Source organism: Larus michahellis, chromosome 3, assembly GCF_964199755.1.
Source record: "Larus michahellis chromosome 3, bLarMic1.1, whole genome shotgun sequence".
Lineage (NCBI taxonomy): Eukaryota > Metazoa > Chordata > Aves > Charadriiformes > Laridae > Larus > Larus michahellis.
In genome coordinates, this window is record NC_133898.1 from 34,670,831 (window position 1) to 34,697,187 (window position 26,357).

General features: G+C 37.0%; 1 protein-coding gene across 5 annotated transcripts in view; it reads right to left on the reverse strand.

Annotated features, from left to right (window-relative positions):
- Positions 1–26,357, reverse strand: part of SRBD1 (S1 RNA binding domain 1) — a 132,913-nt gene that overhangs the window by 82,644 nt on the left and 23,912 nt on the right. For all 5 annotated transcript variants that reach the window (XM_074579636.1, XM_074579632.1, XM_074579634.1 and 2 more), the window contains exons 13-16: positions 22,653–22,760; positions 16,240–16,397; positions 14,953–15,043; positions 13,779–13,886 (exon numbers count right to left, since the gene is read on the reverse strand). In XM_074579636.1, the coding sequence (XP_074435737.1) occupies positions 13,779–13,886; positions 14,953–15,043; positions 16,240–16,397; positions 22,653–22,760 (465 nt within the window). The remainder of the gene's footprint in view (positions 1–13,778; positions 13,887–14,952; positions 15,044–16,239; positions 16,398–22,652; positions 22,761–26,357) is intronic.

Here is a 26,357-nt window from a genome sequence, read left to right on the forward strand (position 1 = left end):
CAGAAGAGAATCTGCTCTGAATTAGATGCCACCCAGTTTTTTTTTCTCACTTAGCACCAGAACAACCCCTTTATTCAAAATCCCGTCTCAACAAGAAAACATTACTCCAGCTCATGTCAGAAGTCCAGTAACCTGCAACCTACTCTAACCACTTTATCAAAAACGAGCCAGTGAAAACTTGATCCACTAACAACGATCAGCAGCATGGCCTTTCCAGTGAGTGGTCTTCTCCAGAAATGCCAAGAGGTCATTAGGCAGTTTCCCTAAGGAGAAAGCTATGACCAAGGAGGCACCAAGCGGCTGTGGACCTGCAGGTAAGAGACAGCAGGGTGCCAGCAGAGCCGGCCAGGACCGACAGGAGCATGAGGAAAACAAGAAGAACAGAGAAGAGGACAGCCTTAAGCATCTCTTTAAAAGGAATTAAGCATCCCTTTAAAAGTCTTTTTGTTGTTAGCTAAAGAAATGGGATATATTAAAAGGATACTATATCATGATTTCAAAATTATTTCCTTCTAAAACATTCAAATTGACAATGTCTCTTCCTATTTACTCTTATAGCAGAAGATTAGATTTAACGTTTCCTTCAGCAGAGAGATAATCACTGAGAAGTAATACAGGAAAATCCAGTTTGATTTACTTAAAAATGACAAACTAACTTCTAGAAAATAACTTTAACCAAAAAAAAAAAAAGACAAAGTAACTTTGAGCTGTGATTTTACAGTAGGAGGGAAAAATAGACCAGGAACAAGTAATAAATGCATCACTGATTTTACTGAAAGCCCACTTCCAAAGTATATTTACAGTACAACGTCATAAGGCTGACAAGAGAATCACCCATGGAAGATGCATGTCTAAACTGTTTCCCCGAAACATTTAAGCCAAATTCAAATGTCAAAATATATTTTATCCAAATGTTAGGTCTAGTTCAACCCAATAAAAGAACTGAACAGGCAGTAGGCATGTTGCCTTGGCTGCCAAAGATGTTTAACAAAATATAAAAATTAATTAGGTTTGAGAGATAAGTTTTATGTGAAAAGCGAATTTAATATTAGCAATAGCTCTAACTGCATATAGATGGACATCTTCCCCCCACCTCCAGGTTTTTTATTTAGAAAGCTCCACAGACAACCGAGATGTTTGAATAGTACTTGCTGTTACATAAAATAATCTGATACAATTAGAAACTGTGATATTGCTTACAGTTGCAAACAGGATTAAAGTGAAAATGTTATTTCTATGTCAGCAACAAATTTGCTTGCAGGAGCACTGGGTGTTTAAAGGAAAGGAAAATAACTAATGTGCAGAACTGCTAGATGGACGTCATTACATTTACAACCGTACGTAAAGCCACCAAAGCAACACAAGTCTCCCAAAATTGAAAAGGAACAGGAAAACCAGCACCAATCTCTCCTCTCTGTCCTCTCCCCCTCTGCTTGCCTGTTGTTCCCAGCTGTTGCTGCTAGAAGAGCCTGAAGAAGGTCCTTCATGTAGCTTGTGCTTTTTTAATGTCTCCTTTCATACATATTCTTTCTCGCCTCTGTATCACCTACCACAACAAATGGATCATTTCTCCTTCCTTCCACTTACTCATCATTGACAAAACTGCTGGGATCCAGCTATAGAAAGGAATTACCCTCAATAGGCACCTTCAGTCGCAACCGTTTGACACTGCAGCCATCTAAATCTAATCCCTTTTCAAGCTGAAATAACCTACTCAAAGGCCCTTTGAGACACACAGCACGTCTATATTCTCTGCCTCTCATGCCCTGAAAACATCAGAAGTATGCTGAAGCATCTCCTGTTGCTGTGGCTTCTTTCAATGGCATTCACGAAGGTTTTAAGACTGCCATACACTTTTGTGATAAGAAAAATTAAATGAGTCGAGGCAAGCATAGCCCCTAGTTTCAAAATCACACAAAATAACTCCAGTGGAAGGTGGAACATGGGTAGCACTCACTCCTACACTGCCAACAGCCTCTCAGAGCCGATAGCCTGAGAATCCTCTAGGACTGAAAAGCAAATATATCGTATCTGTCAGTAAAGCAAGGGCTCTTTCCCTCTGCGCTTACACAATATTGTCATTTCTATTCCTCACTTCAGGCTATCAGACACCTAGAAGTCATTAACATTTAATTTTCAAATCTCCCTAAAATCCAAGCCAATTTGTCTTTTAAAAAAAAAAAAAAAAAAATCAAGGTTCATAATAGTTGCTGTCCTGGTACCGGGGGAATTTGTTAGCAGCTGTACAAGAGGCAATTTCCTGAGGCTTACTACTCAAAACAAACCTGAACATATTTTCAGAGGGAGACTTCTATCCAAACTTTTGTATCTGCCCACAAACTTGCCTTTTCACCAGATCTCAACAGTATTGATACTTCAAAGAATAAAGAAACTTTTCGCCCACTAATGACAGCATTTGTGCATATGCTCAGTCCTTTATTTTCTTAAACATTTCTAATTATCATTTAGAAATACATGCAAGCCACACATGTATACTCTCTAATAGAGATCGATCTAGGATGAAGAATCTCATCTCAAAGGTAACTCCCTGACAGTTAAAAGCCAGTGAAATTAAGGTATCTAGTGTAGAGTGTTAGACAGTCTAATGTAATCTAACCACTATTGATGCTATCGGCATCAATGATAATCATAGAATCTTCATGGTTGGAAAGGACCTTTGAGGTCGAGTCCAACCAAACAACCTACAATCTCTGTCACTAGAGCATGCCCTGAAGTGCCACATCTAGACGTTTCTTAAACACCTCTAGGGATGGTGACTCAACCACCTCCCTGGGCAGGCTATTCCAGTGCCTGACCACTCTTTCAGTAAAGTAATTCTTCCTAATACCTAACCTAAACCTCCCCTGCTGCAACTTCAGACCATTTCCTCTGGTCCTGTCATTATTCACTTGGGAGAAGAGGCCAACACCCACCTCTCTCCAACCTCCTTTCAGGTAGTTGTAGAGGGCAATGAGGTCTCCCCTCAGCCTCCTCTTCTCCAAGCTAAACATGCCCAGCTCCCTCAGCCTCTCCTCATATGACCTGGTCTCCAGACCCCTCACCAGCCTGGTAGCTCTCCTATGGACACGCTCCAGCGCTTCAATGTCCCTCTTGTACAGAGGGGCCCAGAACTGGACACAGTACTCGAGGTGAGGCCTCACCAGTGCCGAGTACAGAGGCACGATCACTTCCCTACTCCTGCTGGCCACGCTATTCCTGATACAAGCCACAATGCACAGTTAAGTTCAAATAAATAAATAAATAAATCTGTATATTACATCTCACAACAATAAAGGAAGCCTAGTAAGAGCTGAAATGCAGAACACCAAATGTGGTTTCACAAATGAATAGGTATGAAGTTTGGCAGAATCTCAACGTAAGTAAAAACATATTACTGGCAATCTCATACAAATGGAAAAATGCTTACTACTCCATTAGGTTCCTAGAGAATGCCTACTTGAAGACAAAACACTATTCAAATACACAACCAGGTCAGACTGTGCAATAACACTCGGTACCTCACAAATCAGAGGATACATCTTGTATTTATATAATTTCAATCTGGATGCTCTCAGTATTAATCACACTCTATATTTGGATGCTTCCACTTAAATTAACTCCTGACAGGATTCCACAAGTAATTCCTTTTTTACGTAGTGAGGAACCTAAACGAATTTTCCCAATCTTTACTAGTGAAAATGTACCCATTGCCACAGCTATTCCATGACAAAGTCACTTAAAAGACGCAAACATATGTTTCTGGTATCTCTTAAGTATAAGGAGAATAATACAGTAATATCCTAAATACCACAAGCATCACTTACTTTAGAAAGGCATTAATGACACAAATCATAAATTCATGTTTTAATGGTTTAAGTTTACATTCCCTTCTCAGGATCAAAGATTTTGTTAGCGTGGCGATACCATACTAGCGTGGAGCCATGCTATTCCATCTCAAGCAATGGATAAAGGCTACCAGTGTAAAATGCACAGACATGGGTAACAAAAAGCTCACTGCCAGTTTCCTTAATCAACGTTCTGCCAATACAAATGAGAGGGAGGATTTCCTATGTGCAATTTCACCCTTTTTAAAAATGAAATTTCTGTGTCTTTCTACTGTTTATTATTTTCAGGTCCAAACCCAGTGGTCTTCAACCTGTGGTTCACAAGCTTCTTCCAAGGGGTTCACAGAGGACACCGAAGAAACCATCCCACTGTCAGTAGGGATTATGGTCTCTGGAGTGAGTTCTACACTGCCACCAGTGAATTTTCAGTGGTCCGCAGATAAAAAAATACTTTCAAAATCCACCATCATTCAGTTTAGTCATTATCTAACCTCTCTCAGCTTCTGTTTGAACAGGTTACATCCAAATCTGATTATGTTCCGTTTCCAATACAAGAGAAATGGAGGTGATTGCACATGTCATTGATTTAAAGAAAAAAAAAAGCCAACTGAAACTACAGAGACACTGAGCCACACATTTTAATTTTGAAAGCTCTTAAAACAGTGCTACAGCAGCTTACGTAAAAGCCTAAGCTTTCCTGGTTTGTTTGAGAGCACTATCAATATCAAATTTGGAACATTTAAGGCTCACATCATTAAATCTTCACAGTCCTAGCTGTATAAGGAGCATGACTCCTTTTCCTCATGTGGTGTCTCATAGTAACTGACCAAAACCTAACCTTCTAAGCCTTACGTTGAATAGACAGCACTTTAAAACATACTCTGGAGTTACATGGAACAAGTGTACTTCAGCTCACTTCATCTAAAAAAAAATAAAAAAAAATAAATGTAGTATTGGGAAAAGACTCAGATGCAGTTGTTGAGAGTCTGTCTCCAATGCTCGCTGTGAGAAGCAATAATATGTCATTAGGTCACATTTTTTAGCTGAAGTCCAAACCTCAGTTTTAAGCTTGGACTGCACACCAACCATGCACACTCACAGACGACTAGGGGAGGGAACAGAAGAGGAAAGGGAACTGTTCTCTTGACATAACTTGCTGCATTGAAAAGGCAAGGAACACACAGCTCAAATGAGCTTAAAGCTGTACAAAATTCCTGTAGACTTTATGTACCTCAGTGCCTCTGTCTAGAGGAAAGTACCTTCAAAGTGCCCTGCCCCTTATTTCCAGGCTATATACCCTTGTTCTTTATGCACCACTTCGTCAACCAGCTACCCAGCTCCTCATGCTTCTGCCATTCCTTGAGCCATCCCTAGACCTTGGCCACCACTCAGACACCTCTTCCCTTTCTCCTGCCAAGAAGTACAAGATGGCACAAACAGCACAGAGACCTGCACGCAACCTCTTAGACACAGACAACGACTTGAAAATTTCATCCTTCAATATCTCTACTGATACTCCAAACATCACGCAAGTAACCCAACAGCCATCACAAGGAAGGATGCTTTGGTGATCCTTCAGAGAAAGGAGGATGTCAGACCAAATAAGAATGCTCATTCTGGGAGAAGTGGGCATGTTATAATATTGCCTTATGTTATGTTCATTCTGCTAAATAAGATCTTCCTGGAAATCTTTCTTTGAAATTAAACCAATAAGAACCGTATAGTGTTGATGAAATAGCACAGAAAAACTTCAAAAGTTGTAACTACATTAAACAATAACCTCAATAATTTCAGTCTGAAATAAAAAGCTTATTTCTAGCCTGTTAGGTACCCCACTCCCTCACAAATATCAGACACTCGAACTAGTTTTGTTTCATTGTAGCAATGTAGTAAATTGAAGACCTAGTCATCCATTTTTCTTTAAATCTATTAAACCCTTCTTCGTATCTGAGCTCAAGAAGTAGCCTTGAACAAGAGACTTTAGGCCAGAGTGATTTTCACTGCCATCATAGAAAGTCTTAAGGAGGGAGACTGTATCGGAAACACTGACCAGCACACAATGTTAAATGATGAAAATAGTGTTTTAGAGACTTCTACTACTGAGTCAAACACACCCCAAAAATAAAATCCTCTGTTCACAGGCTAGTTTTAGTAGCTCTATGCTGAACATTAAAATCATTGCTACACGTATTTGGTAAAAATGGGATTTTGTTTTAAGTGACCTTTAGGAATGGAACACCCAGTCTTGGTCTATGAATGTACCTCATGCAATATATACATTCCAATACTGCTCCCAGGGGACCTGATGGGCACACTCTGTGCAGAAACGGTAGCACTTGTTCATTGCATATCCTGCATCTGGCATCTCTCAATAACCTTTTACCTTTCCAACTTGTTCATTTTGTGTTCGTAAATGTTTTTGGATGCTTCTCCCTCTTCACCTGACTTCTGTTGTACAACACCAGATGTCTTCTAGCTGATTATCTTAAAAAGATGTGTTTTATTTACCTGAAAATAACAAATATCTACAAGGAAACAGTCTGTGTACAAACTACTGCTCACTGGGGAACAAAATAAAATTGAAAATAGAGAAGTCATTTTGCAATCCTAAATATAACAAATTACTTCTCTGTTAAAAAACTAAGGGGGCGGAATTATTGTGATAAATGTCTCATATTTATTATCTGATTTGCAAGAGTGTATCTGAGATCAGTACATTTCTAGTTGAAGAGTATGCAAAGGTGCCCTTAAACACATTGTCATGTGCTTAATAGCTTTTCATCCTAAAATCTTGCCTAATATTACAGAAGTTGTTTTGTTTGTTTGTTTAGTATCCTTTAAAGGTCTAAAGAGATTTACACATTGAGAATACATAACTTCTAAAATCACTACTCCATATTACTGTTATTGTGATTTTCTCTTTGAAAGAAAAGATGTGAATAACCTTCCTCTCTCCCACAAGACTGTTTTCCCATAGATTGCCCTGGAACCAAGTCAAATGACATGTCCTAGTGTTCTGGAAAAATGGAGTTTTTCCTCAAGTTTTAGATTTCTTTCACTAGTTACATTTACTTCCTGACTCCCTCCCTTCACGTTGCTAAAGTCTAGACTCCACATATATCTTACTCTTTTTTTTTTTTTTTTTTAATTTAAAGGAATTCATAGTCTCTTTAAGTACACTGACATACTCCAATTAGTCCTTGTTCTCGTCTTAAGAACTGTGAATTTATTTCTCTGAAACAGAATTCAAAGACGGTATTCCATAATTATATGAAGTGTATCGCTTATAAAGTTGGTTTTAAAAACTTTCAAATTCATGCTACACAAGCCAGAAATTATCATCTCCTATTTCACCTGTCCCACTGCATCTTCACTGCTTACCCATTCCTTTTTCTCCCCTCAGAAAAACATGGCTAGAGATGGTACTGCTGTCTACAGTAAACTTTAAAAATAAACAACAGAGCTAAGGCAGAGGGGAATCTTCTGGAACTGCTTCAAAATCTAAGATGACATCTGAATTTCCCTTTTGAATACAGTATGGGTTCAGCTCAACATAGATACCAGTCTGTGGATGCACCAGGAACAAACATCAAATGCTATTTTAAACATGGACACTTATTACAGTCCATGTTATGCTGAACAACGGACTAATTGCTATGTAAAGTTACGAATAGTCAAGACTAGCAGTAGGAAGAAGCCTCTATGCAGAGTGAGGTTCCAATTTACAGAACTGTCTCCTGTAAATATAAATATACACAAAATTATTTTTCATATGAAGTACTCATGATCATGATGAGTTCTTACTCAGGTGTAATAAATAATCACAACAGAAGGTGACTTTTAAGTAAGGGACAGAAGACAGTTTAGCTGGAAATTACTACATAATGTAAAATGTTTTCATTGACTGTGTCCTCTTCAGACACATTTTAAACCTATTTGTTCCTCAAATTATATCTTCATTGTTTAGGACTTCTCATGACTCCACTAGAGCTTGAAAAAGATGAAAGCAGAACAAAGGTTCTTCAGTGCATATTTCAGATGCGTGCATTGTTTCCGCTGAATATGTATTCCTTTTGCCAAAACTTTCCAAATTACTTTCTACCTTCTGTATCAGACATCTAATTACCTGAGGTGTGTAGGTGCGCGTACATAAATGTGTCATCAATAGAGTTATATAGCTTAACAGACAAAAATAACAGCTTAAAGAAAATATAATCAAAAAGAAATAGGAATAAAGTTTCCCATATCCCTACCTCCCTTTGTACTCTCAACAGACTTGAAACAACTGCATTAATGCAGCAAGCAATAGCTTGTAAAAGGATGCAAACCAGCTGAAACATTTGACAGACAGTGTTAAATACCAGAGGATTCATATCAACCACTTTATTTGAAAAGGTGCTTTGATGTTGGCTATCTTTCATGTACCTCTTTCATGGCACATTAATAAGGAAAACTGAGATGGGGTAAATTAAGTCCCAAGGTCATATCTAGAGTTACAGCACTGTGGGTACCTGATGAAATACGGATTAATGCTGCATGAGCACTGAATAAATAAAACCACTTCTGTTAACCACTCAAACAAGTTTTACAAGTAGTTCTGAACTTTATTCGGCAACTAGACTTCAGACATCTTAATCCCCCCACACTGCTTTGAAACCTAATTATCATAATGTGAACCCGAATGTTAGGTCCCTTTCAAACTGCGAGTGCTATGAAGCAGAAAAGTAATGGGAATTAAGCTAGTGTAACATTAGAAATGTAGAGGCATGGAACTTGAAAGTGGCATTTGTTAAAGCTGAGAGAGTATAATGTAGATATTCAACAACATGAAACACACATTTAAATTGAAAAGGATATTTAAAGCATGTGCAGACACCTATAAAATACAAGCGGACCTAAAATCCTGTAGAACAAACATTTCCAAATCAGTTTCTTGCCACCAAGGTCCAACTTCAAAAGGTATTAAACAGTCCTATTCTACCTTAGCAGAACATTTCTAAGTATTCTAAAGCAGACAATTTAAACATTAAAGAAAACCCAATGAGAACTTTACAAGACATTACAGACTTTCCCCTATTTGTTGCAGTACCGAAGTGTTTGAACTTAAACAGCAGTAAATTATTAATTACATTGCTTATAAAGCCTCAAGAGCAAGAAAAGATTTTGCTGAAAGCGGCAGAAAAGGATTTTGTATCAAGTTTAAAACCAAGTATAACATAAATTAAACACCAAGCCACCTAAAAAACAATAACAAAAAAAAAAATACACTTGACTGGCTGCATTCTTTACTGCTTAATGAAAACAAGTAACAGTTCATGACACCTATCAAACTTTCCTTTAAATATGAGCTGAAATACTTTATTCTGAGCACGCATTAACGTAAGAAGCACATAAGAGAAGTCAGACTGGTACGAATGTTTGTATTGTGACAATGAAACTACTGAGGCTGAAAGAAAAAATGTGATTTTATTTCTCCAAATATGATAATTGAGCTGTTTCTGTTGTCCTGCTCTAGCAGAGCTCACCTGCCATTCAGATAGCTTTCATTTCCAAGATGCCTACAACCGACAGCAATCAAAGAAAAACAGTTGCAGTGATGGATATATGGAATGAGATTCCTGAAATATTTTTTCAAGATTTTCATTTAATCCAAAAAGGCCAATGAAATCCTAAAAGTTCATCATCTGCCATGTTAATGCCGAACACACTGTTGTTTAATTTACATTTCTGGTCCTGTTAAAACAAATACACTTGTCTAAAACAGAACATCTGTTTTGGTTATAATACAATGTATCTTTGGCAAGAACTCACAATAGAACTAACATAAATAATCAAGAATATTTATTGAACCTTGTAACAAAAACTGATTTGTAACAAAAAACCTGAAGACTAGATATGACTGTCTCTGGGCTCTAGTCCAGTCCTAATCTAAGTCAATAAACATAGCTCTAAAAGGGAAACTACAGTAAAAAAAAAAAAAAAAAGTCAGTCAGTCCTGCAGTTATTTAGGTTGGATGTAGGTATCTGAAAGCATGTTGGATACAAAAATAGTGAAAAATATTTGCTTTAAATCAAAAACTGTCAAACTGAGTCCAGACAGGTTTTAAAGCCACACAAAAAAAATCATGCCATATGCCTCATTTCCTACTACTGTGTTCACTGATTTCTCTTCTCTTTGGAAATCTTCAGTAAAACTATACAAAGTTTGTACTTGCCATTGCTGAGGATTTGTTATTTTAATTGCTTCTTTTTCATGTATTTATTAGCACTAAGAAAAACAAAACAGTCATCAAAAAAATATTGTAATGTTTTTGAGAGAAACTGAAATAAAGAAACTGAAACAAAGAAAGTTATTTTGGAATACTCTGATCTGATACCAATACAGCTTAAATACTTTAAAGTGAGATTCAGTTAATTTGATTCTTGCTACACAACTTTAAAAAAAAGTGAAACAGCATTCTCATTTAAGTCTATAGTTAAGTGCTCGCTAGAGGCAGATCATGAAGCCAAAAAATAACTTCATGCACCATTCTGAAATTATCGTACAGGACTTTAGTCATAGAGAGACTATTTCAGCATGTACTGCACATACGTGCAATCAATTAAGGGTTCAGCTGGTTATTACCTTAAACCCTCATTAGAGTGCATACCTGTCCAGATTATTTGTGCATGCATCAACTGCACACACCTTTCTTTCTAAAATTACAGACTCTATTATTATCTCATTTCCCTGGAAATGCATGATCCAAGTTCCATATGATGAGCTGGACATAAAAGTATGAACAGGTTTGGGGTTTTTTTTTTAATAATCATTTCTGATCCTATTCTCCACTTTTAACAAAAAAAACTTAAATAGTATCACATTACAAGTTTTATTTGCCAAGGAAGATGAAGTCTGTAGTTCCTCTCTATCAGCCACCTTTCTGAATGACAGCTTTAGAAGTTGATTGGGATTTTGGTTTTAAAGCACTATAAAACAATCCAGCCTCATCTGCCAAGCCACTTCACATTTGGACTCCTTTAAGGAAAAAGACTGTAAACGCAAATACAATTGGCAATTCTCTGAAACTTGCACACAGCAATGAACTGAGTTTTGTTTTGCTGGGCAAGGATTTCCAGCTCCATGCAGCTCAGCGTACCATTGCGAGAAGCTGAATGCTTGGGAAATGGTATCGTGTTAGATGCAACTGCCTCATTCTGTTACAGTTTAGCTACTGGAGGGGTGTTGTTTTGTTCTGTTTTTTTTTGTTTGTTTTGTTTTTTACAGTTCAAACAAATTTATTTGTAAAGCCATTTTTTGGGTACAACTGCAACCTGCTGAAGCAGATCCTTAAAAATTAATTGTTCAAAAATTACTTAAATCGTTTCTTATGAGATTTTAATTGAAAAACAATTTATAAAGATCACTCAATCCAAAAGCATACCATGGATTTCCACAGAACTGCTTAGAGATCTGTATTCAGCCTACGTATAAACAAAGCCCTCATTTTCCCCTATCATGAGAAAACAACATAATCAAGGGAAGACTTTGTACATGGAAACAGAAAAGGTTTTTTGTGATTTGAGAGCGCCTGTTCTGCAGGACTTTTTCTATTTAAAAAAAAAGAAAAAAAAAAGAGAATAAGCAGAGTGCATTCTTCCAAGTCATCTTTCATAGTTCCCCTCAAGAGGTGCTGCAGTTCTCACAATGTATGTCTACTGTCCCCTATTGCTCAAATGATAATTCTGTACTAATTGCTCCTCATTTAGCAAGTACCACATATGTACCTCAGACTGATATAAATTCCAGGCATTTCACATTATCAGAAGCGGGGGAGTGGACGTCTGGACTCATCATTCCCTTCTGTTACTAAGAAGTACCAAGGAGATTAAGGAAAAGGTTTTCTGGAGCTCGAAAGCAAAGACAGTAGCTATCTTGCAGGATTCAGTGGCATGGCTGGGAAACCCCAGCACTGGATAATGCAATGAGAAGCACATAAAACTAGTTTGGTTCAGCAGAACAGGCAACATGGGAACCCTGATCTTCAACAAAGAAACTCAGCCAAGGCTGTCAAAATGTGAAGAGAGACACAAGGACTGCAAGTCCAGCTTATTTGTAAACCCATGTATACAAATGCACGCACAAACAGCAGTCTACAAACGTCGACAACATCAAATATGTCACCTATAGCATGCAGAACAAAAAAATTTACACTCTTCCGATTTTTATTTTAATATGCAGCAACTCGGTGTTCTGCATACGAATTCTGAAGTAGGGACTAGCTCTTCACCATGCGTGAACACAGCACAAAAATCCATTAACAATATAAATATACACTGAAAGCAAAAATGGTTTTGATTATGCTAATTTTCACATACAGGAAATAATCCTGCGGGTTAAAAAACTGCATTTATATATTTTTCCTATAAATATCACAAATTTCAGAAAAAGTGAAAGGTTATAAGATTATCTGTCACTAGAAAAAGCAACCAACTTGATAACCTTACTTCTGCCTTAGAGCATTTATACTAATTCATACTTCACAAGACCTTTATCAGTTCCAAGAAAAAAAAATATAAAATCAATACTCATAATTATTTTGCAAATTCTGTAATCTTCAACTATAAACAAGGAAAAAATATTAAAGCAAAAGAGGAAAACACAGTGAGAAAATCATCTGCCACAGTATTATATAAATACATTTTTCTGTGTAAACTAAATAGTTATTTATATTTTGTAGCATATGATTAATCAATAAATAAATCATTATTACCCTTTCAGAAAAAGCGCTTATGTAATGGATTTTTAAACTATACGAAGTGAACAACAGTGAAATTAAACATTTGCCAAAAAACACACAGTATGAAGTGTTTTCCACTCTTTACAGTTATTAAAAATCCACTGTTTTCGAGGTGGATCAGGAAAGGGGATGTCTAATTTTCCAGAAGCTTCAACAGCCTCCTTCCTTTGAAACAATTATTAAAAAAATAAATAAAATAAAATCAGAAAAGCCCTACTATGCCTCCTGAAATAAAAACGAGATTTAAGTATCAGATCTTGCTGCAAATTTACTTTGGAATCTTAGGAACAGAGAACAAGTACAATTAAATGACAGCATAAATTAGTAGGAATAACACATTTGTTGAACATTTCTGTAGGATGACTTCCTAATTTATGGAGAAAAGGCTCCACTAAAAGCGTACAGTAGTTTGAACAGAGAAAGGTCATAGCTCTTCCAAAAATGTAGGTAACTTAGTTCAATATGTTAAGACAGTGAAAAGTAAATATTGCTGTTAAACTTCAGCACAAAAGATAATCCAAGGTAAATCACCAAAAATGTTTTAAAAAATAACGGTGTGAATTAAAAAAAACCAGAACAGCTCTACAGGGGAGAAAAGAAAGCAATATAGTATGATTTCCATCCAAATCGACAGCAGAATACTTTAGTTTGAATTCAACACACTAATGGATAACATTTGAAGTTTAAAGAGGATAAATACCTTCACTACTTTCTGCTAGGTATTAACGAAGTATTTATTTCCAGATCATTTAATACTCATAGGATTAGCAAGCATTCCACGACGTAGTCCAAAAACACAAGCTTTATCATTTGCATTTAAACCTCATTTATCAAGAAATAGACACACAATGCCAAACACGGGTCCTCGGCTGTTTGAGCTGCTATTCTCGCATACTTTGTTACAATGATAATAGCAACAGAGTGAGCCTCAGGAAGAGAAAATAAAATGCTTCAGTTGAGTCTGTCTTACTGACTCGGGAAAACTACTTTCATGCTCCGAAGAGCTACAGCTAAATGGATGGGTCAAGCTTGACTCAAAAGAAGACAGACAAGACAATAAAAAGAAACACTTCAAAAAAATTATATTTAAAACTACCTGGTAAGTTAAAATGCGCTGAACAGATAAGCATCACAGCAAGCAAAGCAATCTTACCAATAAACAACATCCAGTGGTGCAAAATATTTCTTCATAATTAAGTCAGCAAAGTAAGCTTCTGTTTCTCTGCAGGCCGTGCCATTGCCAATCACGACAGTGCTACAGCTTTGCAAGGGGTAAAAAGATGAACAATTACACTTAATTATTCTTTTAGACTTTTTCATACATAGCATTCAATAAACGACAATGACCAATACATCTTATTTTATATAACACAAGGCCCAGATTTAATGAGAACTTATTCCTAGTGATATCCTGTAGTGTTTAATAGATTTTCCATGTGACAGTTCAAGAGAGGAGGCAAAATTTTCACTCATTTGTAATGGAATTGAACAGTGGTAATATCTGCAGAAAAACCAAAAAATGATGCTTCATATTCATAAGAAAAATGTAATGTTACTTACAGTCCTCAAACGCTTTCATCTCATACTTCCCTCATCTGTTATATGTCATTAAAAAGGACAGAAGCCCAAGCAATCAGAATCTTAATTCCTTAATGGGAACATCATCGTCTGCGACAGCTTGGAAGGTCGTTGCCTCTGACTGCCCCAACCATAGCCATCAAATCACCTTGTTTAAAGCCAATCGAACACTTAGAGAAAAACTGGACTGTACGCTGTGGCAGTTCAGCAGCTGACTCAGTGGACCAGATGCCTGCCCACGGGGCATCCCAAAACAGTTGGGTACATGAACCTTGCAGTCATTCTGCCCCTATTTGCAAGTCCAGCTGTATATCTGAGCAGTATTTCCTTTACTTAATAAAACTCTTCCAAAATCTAAATGTGTCTTTTGCAACAGCGAAAGATCGATGACTGATATGGGGGCTGGGGGGGAGGGGGGGGGCAGGAAGAGTGAGGCTAAACTTATTCCTTAGCTGAATGTTAATTTCTATTCCTAAAAATAAATGGATTGACAGAGCTTTATGGAGATACATTCGTAACATGCAGCCTTAGTCATAGCCACGGCTTGATTTCACATGCTTCTAACATATACACAGTGTAAAAGCATGAACATAGACCAAAAGAAAAATAAGCTCTGAACTACATAAAAAAGAATAATTCAAGTTAAATTACTAGAGTTATTATTCCACCCAAAAGCAAGTATTTATATAGTGAAGATTTTCATTATGTTAGGTAAGAAAGAATAATAAATGGAAGTTTCTTTATCATACTTGTACTGTAGCAGAAGCCTCTTTATCTTCTCAGCTTCACGAAATCCTTGACCAGAATGCAAGTAAACAACATCAGTATGCAGTATCTGACCTAGAATTATGAAAAGCAAAGCCATTTGATAAAAAACACAAAGATCCAAAAGCTATATCCTGCAGAACTACTGAAGTTAATTTGATGATTCACCAGGAAAGCTTCTTAATAAGCCATCTTTCCCTTTTATTTTTGTATCCAATTAGAAGAAATGTATGGTGGGCAGAAGACAAAAATGCTTTGGCTGCCAAAGCAAAACGAGTTGATACATTTTCTAGTTCCCTGGGGACATATACATGTAACAAATAATAAACATCTAGTCATATTAGGCAAATAAAGTGTATTATATTATCAAAGAGAAAAACAGCAATTCACTGCAAAAAATTTATTGCTCTAGTCTAGTACATTTTACAGATCCAGTAGATGCAAGAGAATTAGGAATGCAGTCTCAGGACTTACAGTCCAGGAGCTCTAGAACTCCAACGCCAGCTCTTGCCATCATCCTATCTATCACATTTGGAAATAATTGTATTAACTGGCAGTAATAGCTTATGATGCAGTGCAAGCTAACAACTTTTATTGCCATTTTAACACGTGTCAATAACACATCTTTCCTTATACCCACCCTGGGTAGATGTATTCTCAGGCAAAAAGTAGCAATGAAATAAAAGGAAAACAAGCCATTTTCACATGGGCCTAAAGAGGTACATACCCCCAGATCATAGTAGGATGAAATGAAATGGAAAGGCTCTGTTCTATATCTGTCTAAAAACTGAACTAAGAAGTTCTGCAAAAACAATGTTTCTGACTTCTCACATTAACACACATACTACTAAACAAAAAGGCTGATAAAGTGTCCAGATGTCCAAGATATTACCCATGAAAGAAGCAAAGTTATAGAAAGTATTTAAATTCAAATTCTTTGTTAAACAATAAAAATGCCAGGTGTTCTCTCCTTGCTGACTACTGAGAGGCATAATTATTTGAACCTGTATTCAAGAAGGCAGAGGGGATTTTAAATTCTATTTTAGAGAGGAGTAATAACACCAAAGGAGACATTGGAATCCAGATGCCAGAAAATTAACCTTAAGCCTGAACAAAGGAATTCGCATGACAGGGTGCAGGGAAAACACTAAAAGCTTTAAAAAAAAAAAATAAATCAATTTGATAAAAAAGTAGGATTTGAACCTATCCTTTCCTCTAAATGAATATTTTTTTTATCAGTCCTTTCAAAAATATTTGGAATTGAAACTTACTGGTTGGTGAAATAATTGCCAACTTGCAGCCATGTTTGTAGCCAGGATCTACTCCCATCAATGTACGGCCCCTCACGGGGCTGGTCAGAAGCAACTGCCGGAGGTTTCTCCCAAACATCATGACAGATTCTTTCTCTGCATCAGATGTCAACTTTGATCTTAGAAGGATGAAAGCAAAAAACATTCTCCCCTCAATTAGCTTTCAAGTGCACTTTTCAATTGTTCCAAAGTTGTAAGGCTTTTTCCAATCATGTTTTCATTATCTTTAACTAAATATTACACTTACAATCAAGTTTTTGACACTTTAAAAAAAAAATTAACAGCTATATGTTCATCTCATTATGGTTCTAAGAAGGTAAATCAACATGAGAGTATAACAGAAACACCTATAGTCCTGTACGCACACTAACTAACATTCAAAGATCAACTTATAATTTTGAGCAAAGAACAGCTTCCCATCAAAGCTGATACTTAATTGCAAAGAAAAGTGGATTTGAAGAAGGCATGGATTGAATTCATCATAACTTCCCAGTTCTGGAGAAAAATCACTACCCAGCAAAAAAAGGATGACCATTCAAGCTGAGAGGTACTGGAGAGAAACTGGAAGAGCCTATCCAATTAATTGCCAACACACCGTGACTCATGAGGCATTTAATTTCATCTTCTAATTACGTTATTTAAGAGTCATCACAGAAGTGCGTAGGCTTGAGGTCTTTCTAGGAGGGTATTCTGCTTCCTCAGAATGAAACTAGAAAGCTGATGGGGTCATGATGTTCCCTACCTTTCTTTTCCATGTTCTCCAACAGAAAGAAGTGAGTTAGTACAGCAAGGATTGACTTTGATGACTTTAAGCAAGAACACTTACTGCAGAGTGTTATGAGAAATATATCAGTCTTGTTGAGTGAAAGTGTACAAGATGCATGATGCCTCATTTGTCAGATGTGGCCAGTAACACAATGACTGATAAGGACAAGTACTTTTGTCATGGTATGGCACCTTATATAAAAAAAAGCAAAAAGGAAAAAGTAATGGGGACACAAATATTCATCACCTAGCTGATTTTTTCTTTTTTTCGTTTGCAAGTATTCATTGCCATTTTCAGCTGCATTACATTGTCAATAACTGTAACAATTATGCAAGCAAAAGCAATGCAGTAACGCCTTCATATAACTTAAAGGGTAACTAGTGCCCTAATTCTCCTTTTCCTTTTACCCATCACTGAAAAAAGTTGTATCTGGGTTTATTTTTTACGGAAGAAAAAAACCTGCATTCCATTTAACCAACCCTGTAAGAATAGGGCAGGGGAAATTACTCAAGTTGTTTAGGTCAATCAATGCATGACAAGCAGGCTATAAACAGTTCAAAGACAACCCTCAGAAGGGCTATTTGACATGATGGGATATGAAGCTGTTCTGAGTCATTTTCAGATGTGGAAGAACTTAGGAGTCTGACTTGAATTTGGAAGGATCCAACCAAACAACCAGCTCAGCCCTGTCTCATCCCACAGTGGTACAGAAAGAGCTGGTAAGTCCTCACCATCTCTCATTTTTAAAATGGACTAGAGTTAGGTCTAGATTCTCTTTCACACATTATTGATTGAACATTTTCTAAGGAAGCGTGCAACAGCAAAAGTCTCCCTTATATCCCCGTGGTTTTTGGTTCTGTATCAAGTATACCAAATTAACACAGGCATGATTTAAAGCGAGATGGCGGAGGGTATATATGCATTCCAAGACTCCTTAGCAATTCAAACATGCCCTCAGCACCAAAGAGCAGACACTCTGTATATTGCCACCATTGAACACAAGAATATGGGAATAGCTGCAGTATTTCAGGTTAGTGGTCCCCCTATCTCCAAGCGTGGCTATAGGCAGCTGCCTAGGGAGCTGATACAGCACCACTAGTATACCTGACCTGTCCCATGATCTTATCCTAGCCTCCAACTATTTCCAGCTCATAGTATTCCTGAACTTGACATGATTTGTCTCTTTAGTAGCCCATAACAGATCTCTTGTCCAACTATCCAGTCTCCTACTGAACCCATGCACATTTCTTGCATCTACATAGTCCGTTGGCAGCGAGTTCTGCACATCCATCACAAACTCTGCAAATAGCTGCAACCTTTTCGTTGGAAGTCGATTCTTTTTAATTTTTATGGCTGCCTAGGTCTTATACTGGAAGAGAGTAAAAATTTATCCCTAGAAACCCTGTGCCACTCTTCACATGCGATTTGTCTTTAAGTCCTCTCTTTTCCAAGCTGAGGAGTCTTAGCCTAGTCAATCCTCCTTCACATAGAAATTATTTTATACCACATTCCCCTTCACTGGGCCTTTTCCAGTTCTAATGAATCTTCCAATTACTACTTTTTCCCCAAGGTGAAGAGATCAAAATGGCCAATAACAGTCTAAATATGGGCCAGCTATACCAATGGTTCTCTGTTTTGGCTTTATTCCTTAACTAAATAATCTTACCTTCTGAGCACTTAACATTTATGTGGAGCTACCTTCCACTGTGCCAAAGTATCTTTCCTGAGTGTCAGGGTAGCTCAGAGTTTATAATTTCCTTACAAAGAAAGAATTACTTCCCCTTGTAAGCATCATTTTACTCTCATCTCCATTGAATTTCAGTTGCCATTTCACTGGTCATTTAGTCTTGCAATACTTTCTCCCATTCTTAAAAAATTCAACAAAAATAACCCAAACCACAGAACAAGCTTCTTCCAGGGAGAGTCCACGGGCATGGGCTGGAGGTGTTGGTTAAATTCTAGCCATTGCAATCACCAGAACAATTTGATGCCACTTGTGAGAGACCAGAGACAACAAAGCAAGTAGCTACGCCTCACAACCACATGGATCTTCTACATACACGCACAACAGAGATTCAACCAGCCACGCGTGCATAGAAATGAAGTTTAAAAGTGGTTTGTAAACAAGGAAAGGTTGAATGCTCTTGGACTGGAGGCTTTGTACAGAGACAAGTCAAGTTCCAGCTTTCCATCTGTCCCAGAGATACAGGGTCGCTATTGCCCACAAGGCCAAATCCTCCCACACTGCAAATTCACATCAGTCCACCTGTGAGGGGAGACTTGCGCAGGAATTAAAATTGTGCCTAAACACATGCTATTAGTTATGTGCACCTTATGGAAATCATGCTTAAAATTGGCATGGATATGCAGAAACTTTTATAGTAACAGGAAATGTTACTGAAAGTGCCAGGTGCGTAGGGGGAGCATAACGTATGTCCTTTCTATTACATAATATCCTGTATTTTTTAATTTCAAATATAGACCTCTCTTTTCTCTCTAACCGTCTCTCACTCAACACTTGTATCAATGGCATGATCTACTGTCCCAAGTACCGGCCCTTAATTTCAAGTTTGGGGTAGTCATTTGATCCTTTAACAAATATCAGGCTACCTCAAACAATCTAATATTTTTCTCTTTTTCAGTGCACTACTGCCTCCATCCAAATGGCAAGATGCCCAGCTCCATGTTTTTCCAATTTGTGACAATTCTCATTAATATGGCAGAGATATAAGGCAGAGGCGGATAGCAGTCCTCCTCTCTAAACACAGGACGAATGGTTATTTTGTAAAAAACAAAACAAAACCCTTCTGTTGCTACTTTATGAAAAAGTATCAACCAAGTCAGAATTTCAAGCCCCTCCCTTGAACACTACGAAGCACTCAGACTGTATATCACCAACAGGTACATTGTAATAAAAGCAAATAACCTAATCATGACCTACTAGGCTTCTACATTCAATGTTATAAGAGTCAGTTTTTAAATTGAGATTTAAAACTCCCCACTTCCATATACAGTCTGAGAGGCAATCCTTTCCCTGGAAAAATATCTGCAAACTAGCTTCAGGTGCGAAACAAGATATACAGAGAAATGTTTGCGTCCCTAAAGACACAGGAGAGAAAGCACTCACTTCGAGAAAGTATGGAAAATTAGGAAAGGATTATCCATTAAAAAAAAAATATGTCTGTGCCACATCACTTGCATCAAATCCTGATGGAGTCATTCCATGCACTACTGCAACAAAATAAAGTGTATTTCAAAGAGCCAAAAGCAACACTGGACATTATTATACCAGATACAAGAAATGATGGTATCTGACAGAGTGGAAGAAAGGAAATTAAACAATAAATAAGGTAACTGTCTTGCTGGCAAGTTTCTTTCTTCTGATCACTAGAAGCACCAGAAATTTCAATACATTCTTGGAAACTTTCTGTTCCAACATTTAATGATAATAAAAAGGAAAGAAAAAAAGAACAGTGGGGGGTGGGTTGGAAATATTAAGGCTAAAAGGAGGTATTGAATACTTTAGCAGCCCTTTGCAACAATCCTAAAAATCAGCTTCTGGTGTGGGCGGAAAGAGTAAAAAAGAAGGATAAGGGTTAAGTGGTTATGGACCAGGAGTACTACTGGCAGGTGCTTTGCATTCCTCTCTACAGGAGATGTTTCACCTTTTCCTAACCAGACACCACCAATCATGCAAAATTATCACAAAGAATAAAACAAAAGCAGACATCCACTCAGGAACAGGCAGCAAGCTTTGTACTCTTTGCATTTATGACTTGTGGGCTACATCTAGGAAGTAGCAGGGAAGGAAGCTTTTTTTGTTTGTTTGTTTGTTTTTGGGGTTGTTTGGGGGTTTTTTTGTGGGTTTTTTTTTTTTTTTTTTTTTCAATTAAGAGAACAGAAAACCTCCAGCAACCTACTGCTGCAGCAGCTCTTCTAGTGTTATACACAACACGCAGGGCACAACAGTCCTGTTGTAAGAAACACAATGCAAAAATGTAATAAAAGGACCTTAAATAAACAAACTGACAGAAGGGTTCTTAATGATAGAACCAAGCCCCACTAAGAAATAAGTCTTTTTTCTTTATTTTGAAATAGTTTGATTGTAGAGAAGGCTAGGAATGACAACTGCTTTCACACTTATGTGACAGAAGCCAAGAGTTGGACTCAGCATCATGAGGTGTTCATCATTTTGGCCAAAGAGACACAGTGCCTCCCCTAAAGTAGCTACACGTACTGTGGTCACAATAAAAGAAAAGTGAACTCAGCACTTTCAAAAAAAAAAAAAAAAAAAAAATCTGTGAAATTCACAGTAGCAAAAAAAAAAAAAATCCAAACAAAACCAAACAGGCTCACTCATCAGAAAAGGTGAAGCAATCTTGCTTGCAAACTAACGAGCAAACACAACACACTGTAGTGAAGAAACCCAAAAGCCATTAGAAACATCTGCTGCTCAAAACTTGAGCTTACAGTTCTTTTCAGGGGCAAAGAACAAAGAACATCCAGCCAATAATGCTCATGAAAAGAAGCGTCAGGAAAACAAGTCCAGTTTGCACAGAAACATAACAGCACATCCTGGCAGGTACAGAAGAACTACATTTCAGAATGTGATTGCTGATTTTAGGTACTGAATAACCAACACATGTCATTTTGATACAAGCCATTTCAACATTTCTAGTCCAAGAAACAGGGTCTCTTTGATAAGCTCCATTTGAACTACTCTGAAACAGCTATTAAAATTTAGGTCACATATCAGAAAGCCTTTCCAGAATCAAATATGTTATGCTTTGGGGAGCTTCTCTTGTATTCAAAAGAAAAATCACACCATCAGTACTGTTAGCCATTAGAAGATAATGCTTTTAGAATGTAGAATTTTTGACATATTAAATAATTTCAATTATGTGGTAAACTCCTATACTGCATCATGAAAATACCCTATCTAATTAATGTTACTTTGATACTAAGTTTTAAATTTAGAACAATACTACAGATCTTACAAGTGACACTTTATCTGATGACATCATTACTACAGTATCACCAGAAATAAGTTTACTGACTTCTCTAGAGCTGTCACAATACCCACAAAATGGTATCAAGACTAACACCACGACTAATTCATTCACCACAAAGCGCAGATGACAAACATGAGGGACACTTCCAACCACAACAATTACTTTGATGGTTTCTTTCAGACAGGTAAAAGAGAAGGAGGAAGAACAATGTCACTGACAGTACTATTGCTGTGACATGAAGAGATGCTGGGAAAATTCAGTGACATAATGGTTTATGCTAATACAAGGATAAAGATTCAACTATTATGGTAATGTAGATCTAAACTGTACTTTATTAGATAAACGTACAGGCAACCAATACGTAAACATGTAAAATGTCTTCACAGAAAGATCACTTCTCTACTGTAGCCTAAGCTGGACAGGGTCACAAATTAAATCTACAGAACCAAGACTACGTAGTTCATTTCTTCGGTAAGCACAGAGGATTGAAAACATGCCGATATTTTCAAATGGATAAAATATATTCTAGTAAAAAGTTGGGGAGGGAATTTTTAAGAAATTGGTAGTATGAAAATACACATTCATTCCAGGCTTACCTGAATTCTCTACAGAGGAGAGGATATATGAGGCGTTTATATGCATCCTCTACTGAATTCCGCAGTATCCTCATTAATTCTGGTTTTAAGAATTGTTTTGGTCTCCATCTGCAAAAGAACAGAAAAAGAAAAATCAAAAAATATTTTAAGAACATATGCAAATACTCAGATAAAAAGGGAATTTTCAGAAAAAGACTTATACATTGAGTGTAATGTCCTATAAAATGCATAATTACTACAATAATTAGGCAATGAAATTACAGCTTCAGATGTAAATGGAATGAAAAATGTGCTCATGGTTCTGCTATCAAACATGGGACAAGGCCTATCTTTTTTTTTGTTAGGTATTAGAATGCAGTCATATTTTATCTTTTAAATAAAATATTTTAAAAATGTTACTCTTCACTTTCAGAAGTCAAAGCTACCACATCTGAATGAAGAAATTGGTTCCATATTACCATTAATGTTGCATTATTTGCTATTCCTTTATACATAAAAAAGTGACTAAATATCCTCTGTGTCACTGCAGAGCTATTGATGTAAGGAAACAGCTTCCAGACAAAAATTCAAGAGCTAAACTGATGCCAACTAATGAAACCCAATTCAAATGTCATTTGGAATGGTTTGAGTATCTCTATTAAAACTCAAAATGAAATCTATCAATTTCGCAGTAGTCCTTAAGCTACAAATAACAATCAATTTGGAAATGATTTTTTTCTCTTTTACTTGTTGCTGATATATTTAAAGTGTAAATGATATTTTAGAAAAAGGGAAAAAAAAACAACCAACAATACCAAACAAAGACAAGACTATTTACCAACTTTTTCTAAGCCAAAATCTTTGGAGCATTCCCTTTCCTAAGGAGACTATGCACAGTGGTCATAGCTGTAATGACGATTACTTCAAATTTTGTCTTAAAATACATCTCAGTTTCCGAGATGTATTTTAGAGAATCCCCCCAGAACAGAGATCCCAGACACTTATTCCATTGATTTTTTTGGGGAGGGGGCAATGTTACTGGTGGGGAAGGGAGGGAAGTCCTTGAACAAGAAGAACTGACTCACTGAGATTGTCCACCCAGTGAGAAGGGAGAAAGATTGAGGAGATGCAGCCAGATGTTATACTCAAACAGAAGTAAAGACTATGAACATTTTCTATTACAGTCCACCTGTTTTATATTTCTTTTTAAAATACTGGTAGCATTCAGAGTTTTCTTCATTTTGTGTATCTTTTTTTACATGCTTGGGTCCCTAACTGCAAAGTGAGATACGTATATGTCTGGGTAAGTTTTGTAAGTTTTTTTTACTTGTTTGGTTGGGTTTTTTAAAATGCAAATCATAGAAGTATGGCCATTTGATCATGTGTCCAGGTGCAGGCCAAGGCAAATACAGGATGAATTTTACTTTTGACTTCATTTACTTGCACTCACTCAGAAAATACTGAGAATCTTAAATTGCTCCTACCCAGACAGCTTTTCAGTTGTTTAATGGGATCTACAATTTCCTGAAACAGCTTTTCCAAGTGTCTGTGCATATAAGAGTTGAAAAATGTGTGATCGAGTCAACACTGCATTAACACAGACAGACACGGGAGCGGAATTGAGCTTAGCATTTAGTTTTACAACATCCAGAGTTGTGAGTGCTTAGCCACATGACCTCATCACTTTGCTAACAGTTTTTGCAAATAGTTCTATTATACTTATTTGTAACTAGAGACTCTTTTCCATACCTATATAAAACTAGCAAAAGCTTTAAACCCTCTTATTGCCATCCAATTCTATAAACATGAAGTTTTTACAGGTGGCAAGTATGATTGCACTCCCCCAGAAAGTATCCTCAGCACAAATAAGAATGAATTTGGAAACCTGGCAGCCGTTTCCCCCTCTCCTCCATCCATTAAAACTAGTTAGTAAACCTTTCCTCTGTAAATACATTATCACAGCAGATATTTTTATTACCTGCCTATATAAATAAACATTATTTAGGCAGCATTCTATTAGAAATTGCTACAAATGCAAAAATGTCTAAACAGTAAGTTCAATCAAATACAAATACTGCATTTTAATCATTCCAATACTTCATGAGAAAAGTGAAAAATCCACTTTGCTGCAAAAACCAAAGCAAAAGCATGTGTGTATATTTTTAAAGATCATCGCAGCCTAGTTAAGCTTCCCTCCAAGAACAGATTTTTCTTGATTATTTAATCAAGAGCTGACTTTCGAAGCCCTTTAAATGAAGCTGTATTTAGAAAAACTCCATATAAATAATATCATCTTACTCTGCTCATCAGCTCTCCACGTGCGTGTGCTCACAACAGGGACCACCATAAGCATGGCTTAGACTACTGATACACGTCAGATGGTGAAACCATACATCAACAGAGTTAACATAGAACCACTAGTATTAATTTACAACTGTTCCAGGAAGAGCACAGCTAGGCTTTTAGACCTGACGCACAAAAAACAGAGCTTTGTTTTCCTCCAAGACGTTATATGAAACTTCTACCAAGCTGGTAACCACAGACAGAGCATACCTTTAAGGCCTGTACTATGGACTTTACATAGGATTTGAGAATTTTGTCTGGAAACTGAAAAAAGATTATCATACATGGAACTTCATTTTCAAGGCTGCAATCCCACTTCAGAACAACAGCTCGCCCTCTCCCCAGGAACAACTCCTGCTGTCTTTACACTCAAAGCCAGCTAAGCAGCTCCTCGCTGCTGTTTTGCATTGATCCTTTTTCCGTCTCCCACTTCACAACTAAGTCTCTGGGACCACTTCAGTTCTAGCATTAATGGATCCACGTTCACTGTCAAACCAGAGATGCCATCTTCTAGGGAAAAGTACAGTCCATACGGCCAGGCATAAGGATATTCCTGAGTTTTCAGCACAAAACTGAATTTCAAGGAAATGTGGATGCTTCTACAGGCTAATAAGCATTCTTGCCTTGCAAAGAAAATACAGTCATCTTAGAGAGCATCTACATAGAGCTCAATGCAATAATGAAGAACTCTAGTCTCCCAAACCCCCCTTCTATTGCAGGGGCCTTTAATGATAAAAAATTTGCCTCAGAAGAACAGATGAAGGTCAGCATATTTGTTGCTAATTCGATAGGCAGCAGGTGATACTATTTTGTGGCTAGAATACTGACCAAACTCTGTAACAATATGTCATTTCTAGTTCTGCAACTGATTTTGTGTGTGACCTTCAGTAAATTAGTTAATACCTTTGCAAAGTTGTGAATCCTTGCCTCAAACAAAAGTTCTTAACCTTCTGCTCTCCCCTGTAAATCGATGCAATGAAAATAATGCAACTCCCACCCTTGGACAATCATTTCCAAGCTTGCAGGGCGGAATACACATTTACTATTTGTCAATTCGATAATACAGTTGTCAGTCTAATGAGGAAGATCAGAATCTGTCCTAGATGTTAATGCACCAAGATCTACTAAAATCATTCCTTCTGAAGTTTTCTGATGGTGGAGGAGTTGTCCTTAAATAGTAAAGAGCCATAAGCATATACAGCCTCATGAATGCTAAGTATTAATAAGTAGTTCCGTTTCCAAGGTCAATATTCTTTTTATCTCAGGATGATTCACAAAAGTGTAATCAACCAAAAATATCTCCATTTACATCCCACTTTTATTTGTGTAGCAGTGACGAGCTGTTCCATTATCCGTGGCTAACAGTGCTTCCAAATTCTGTCA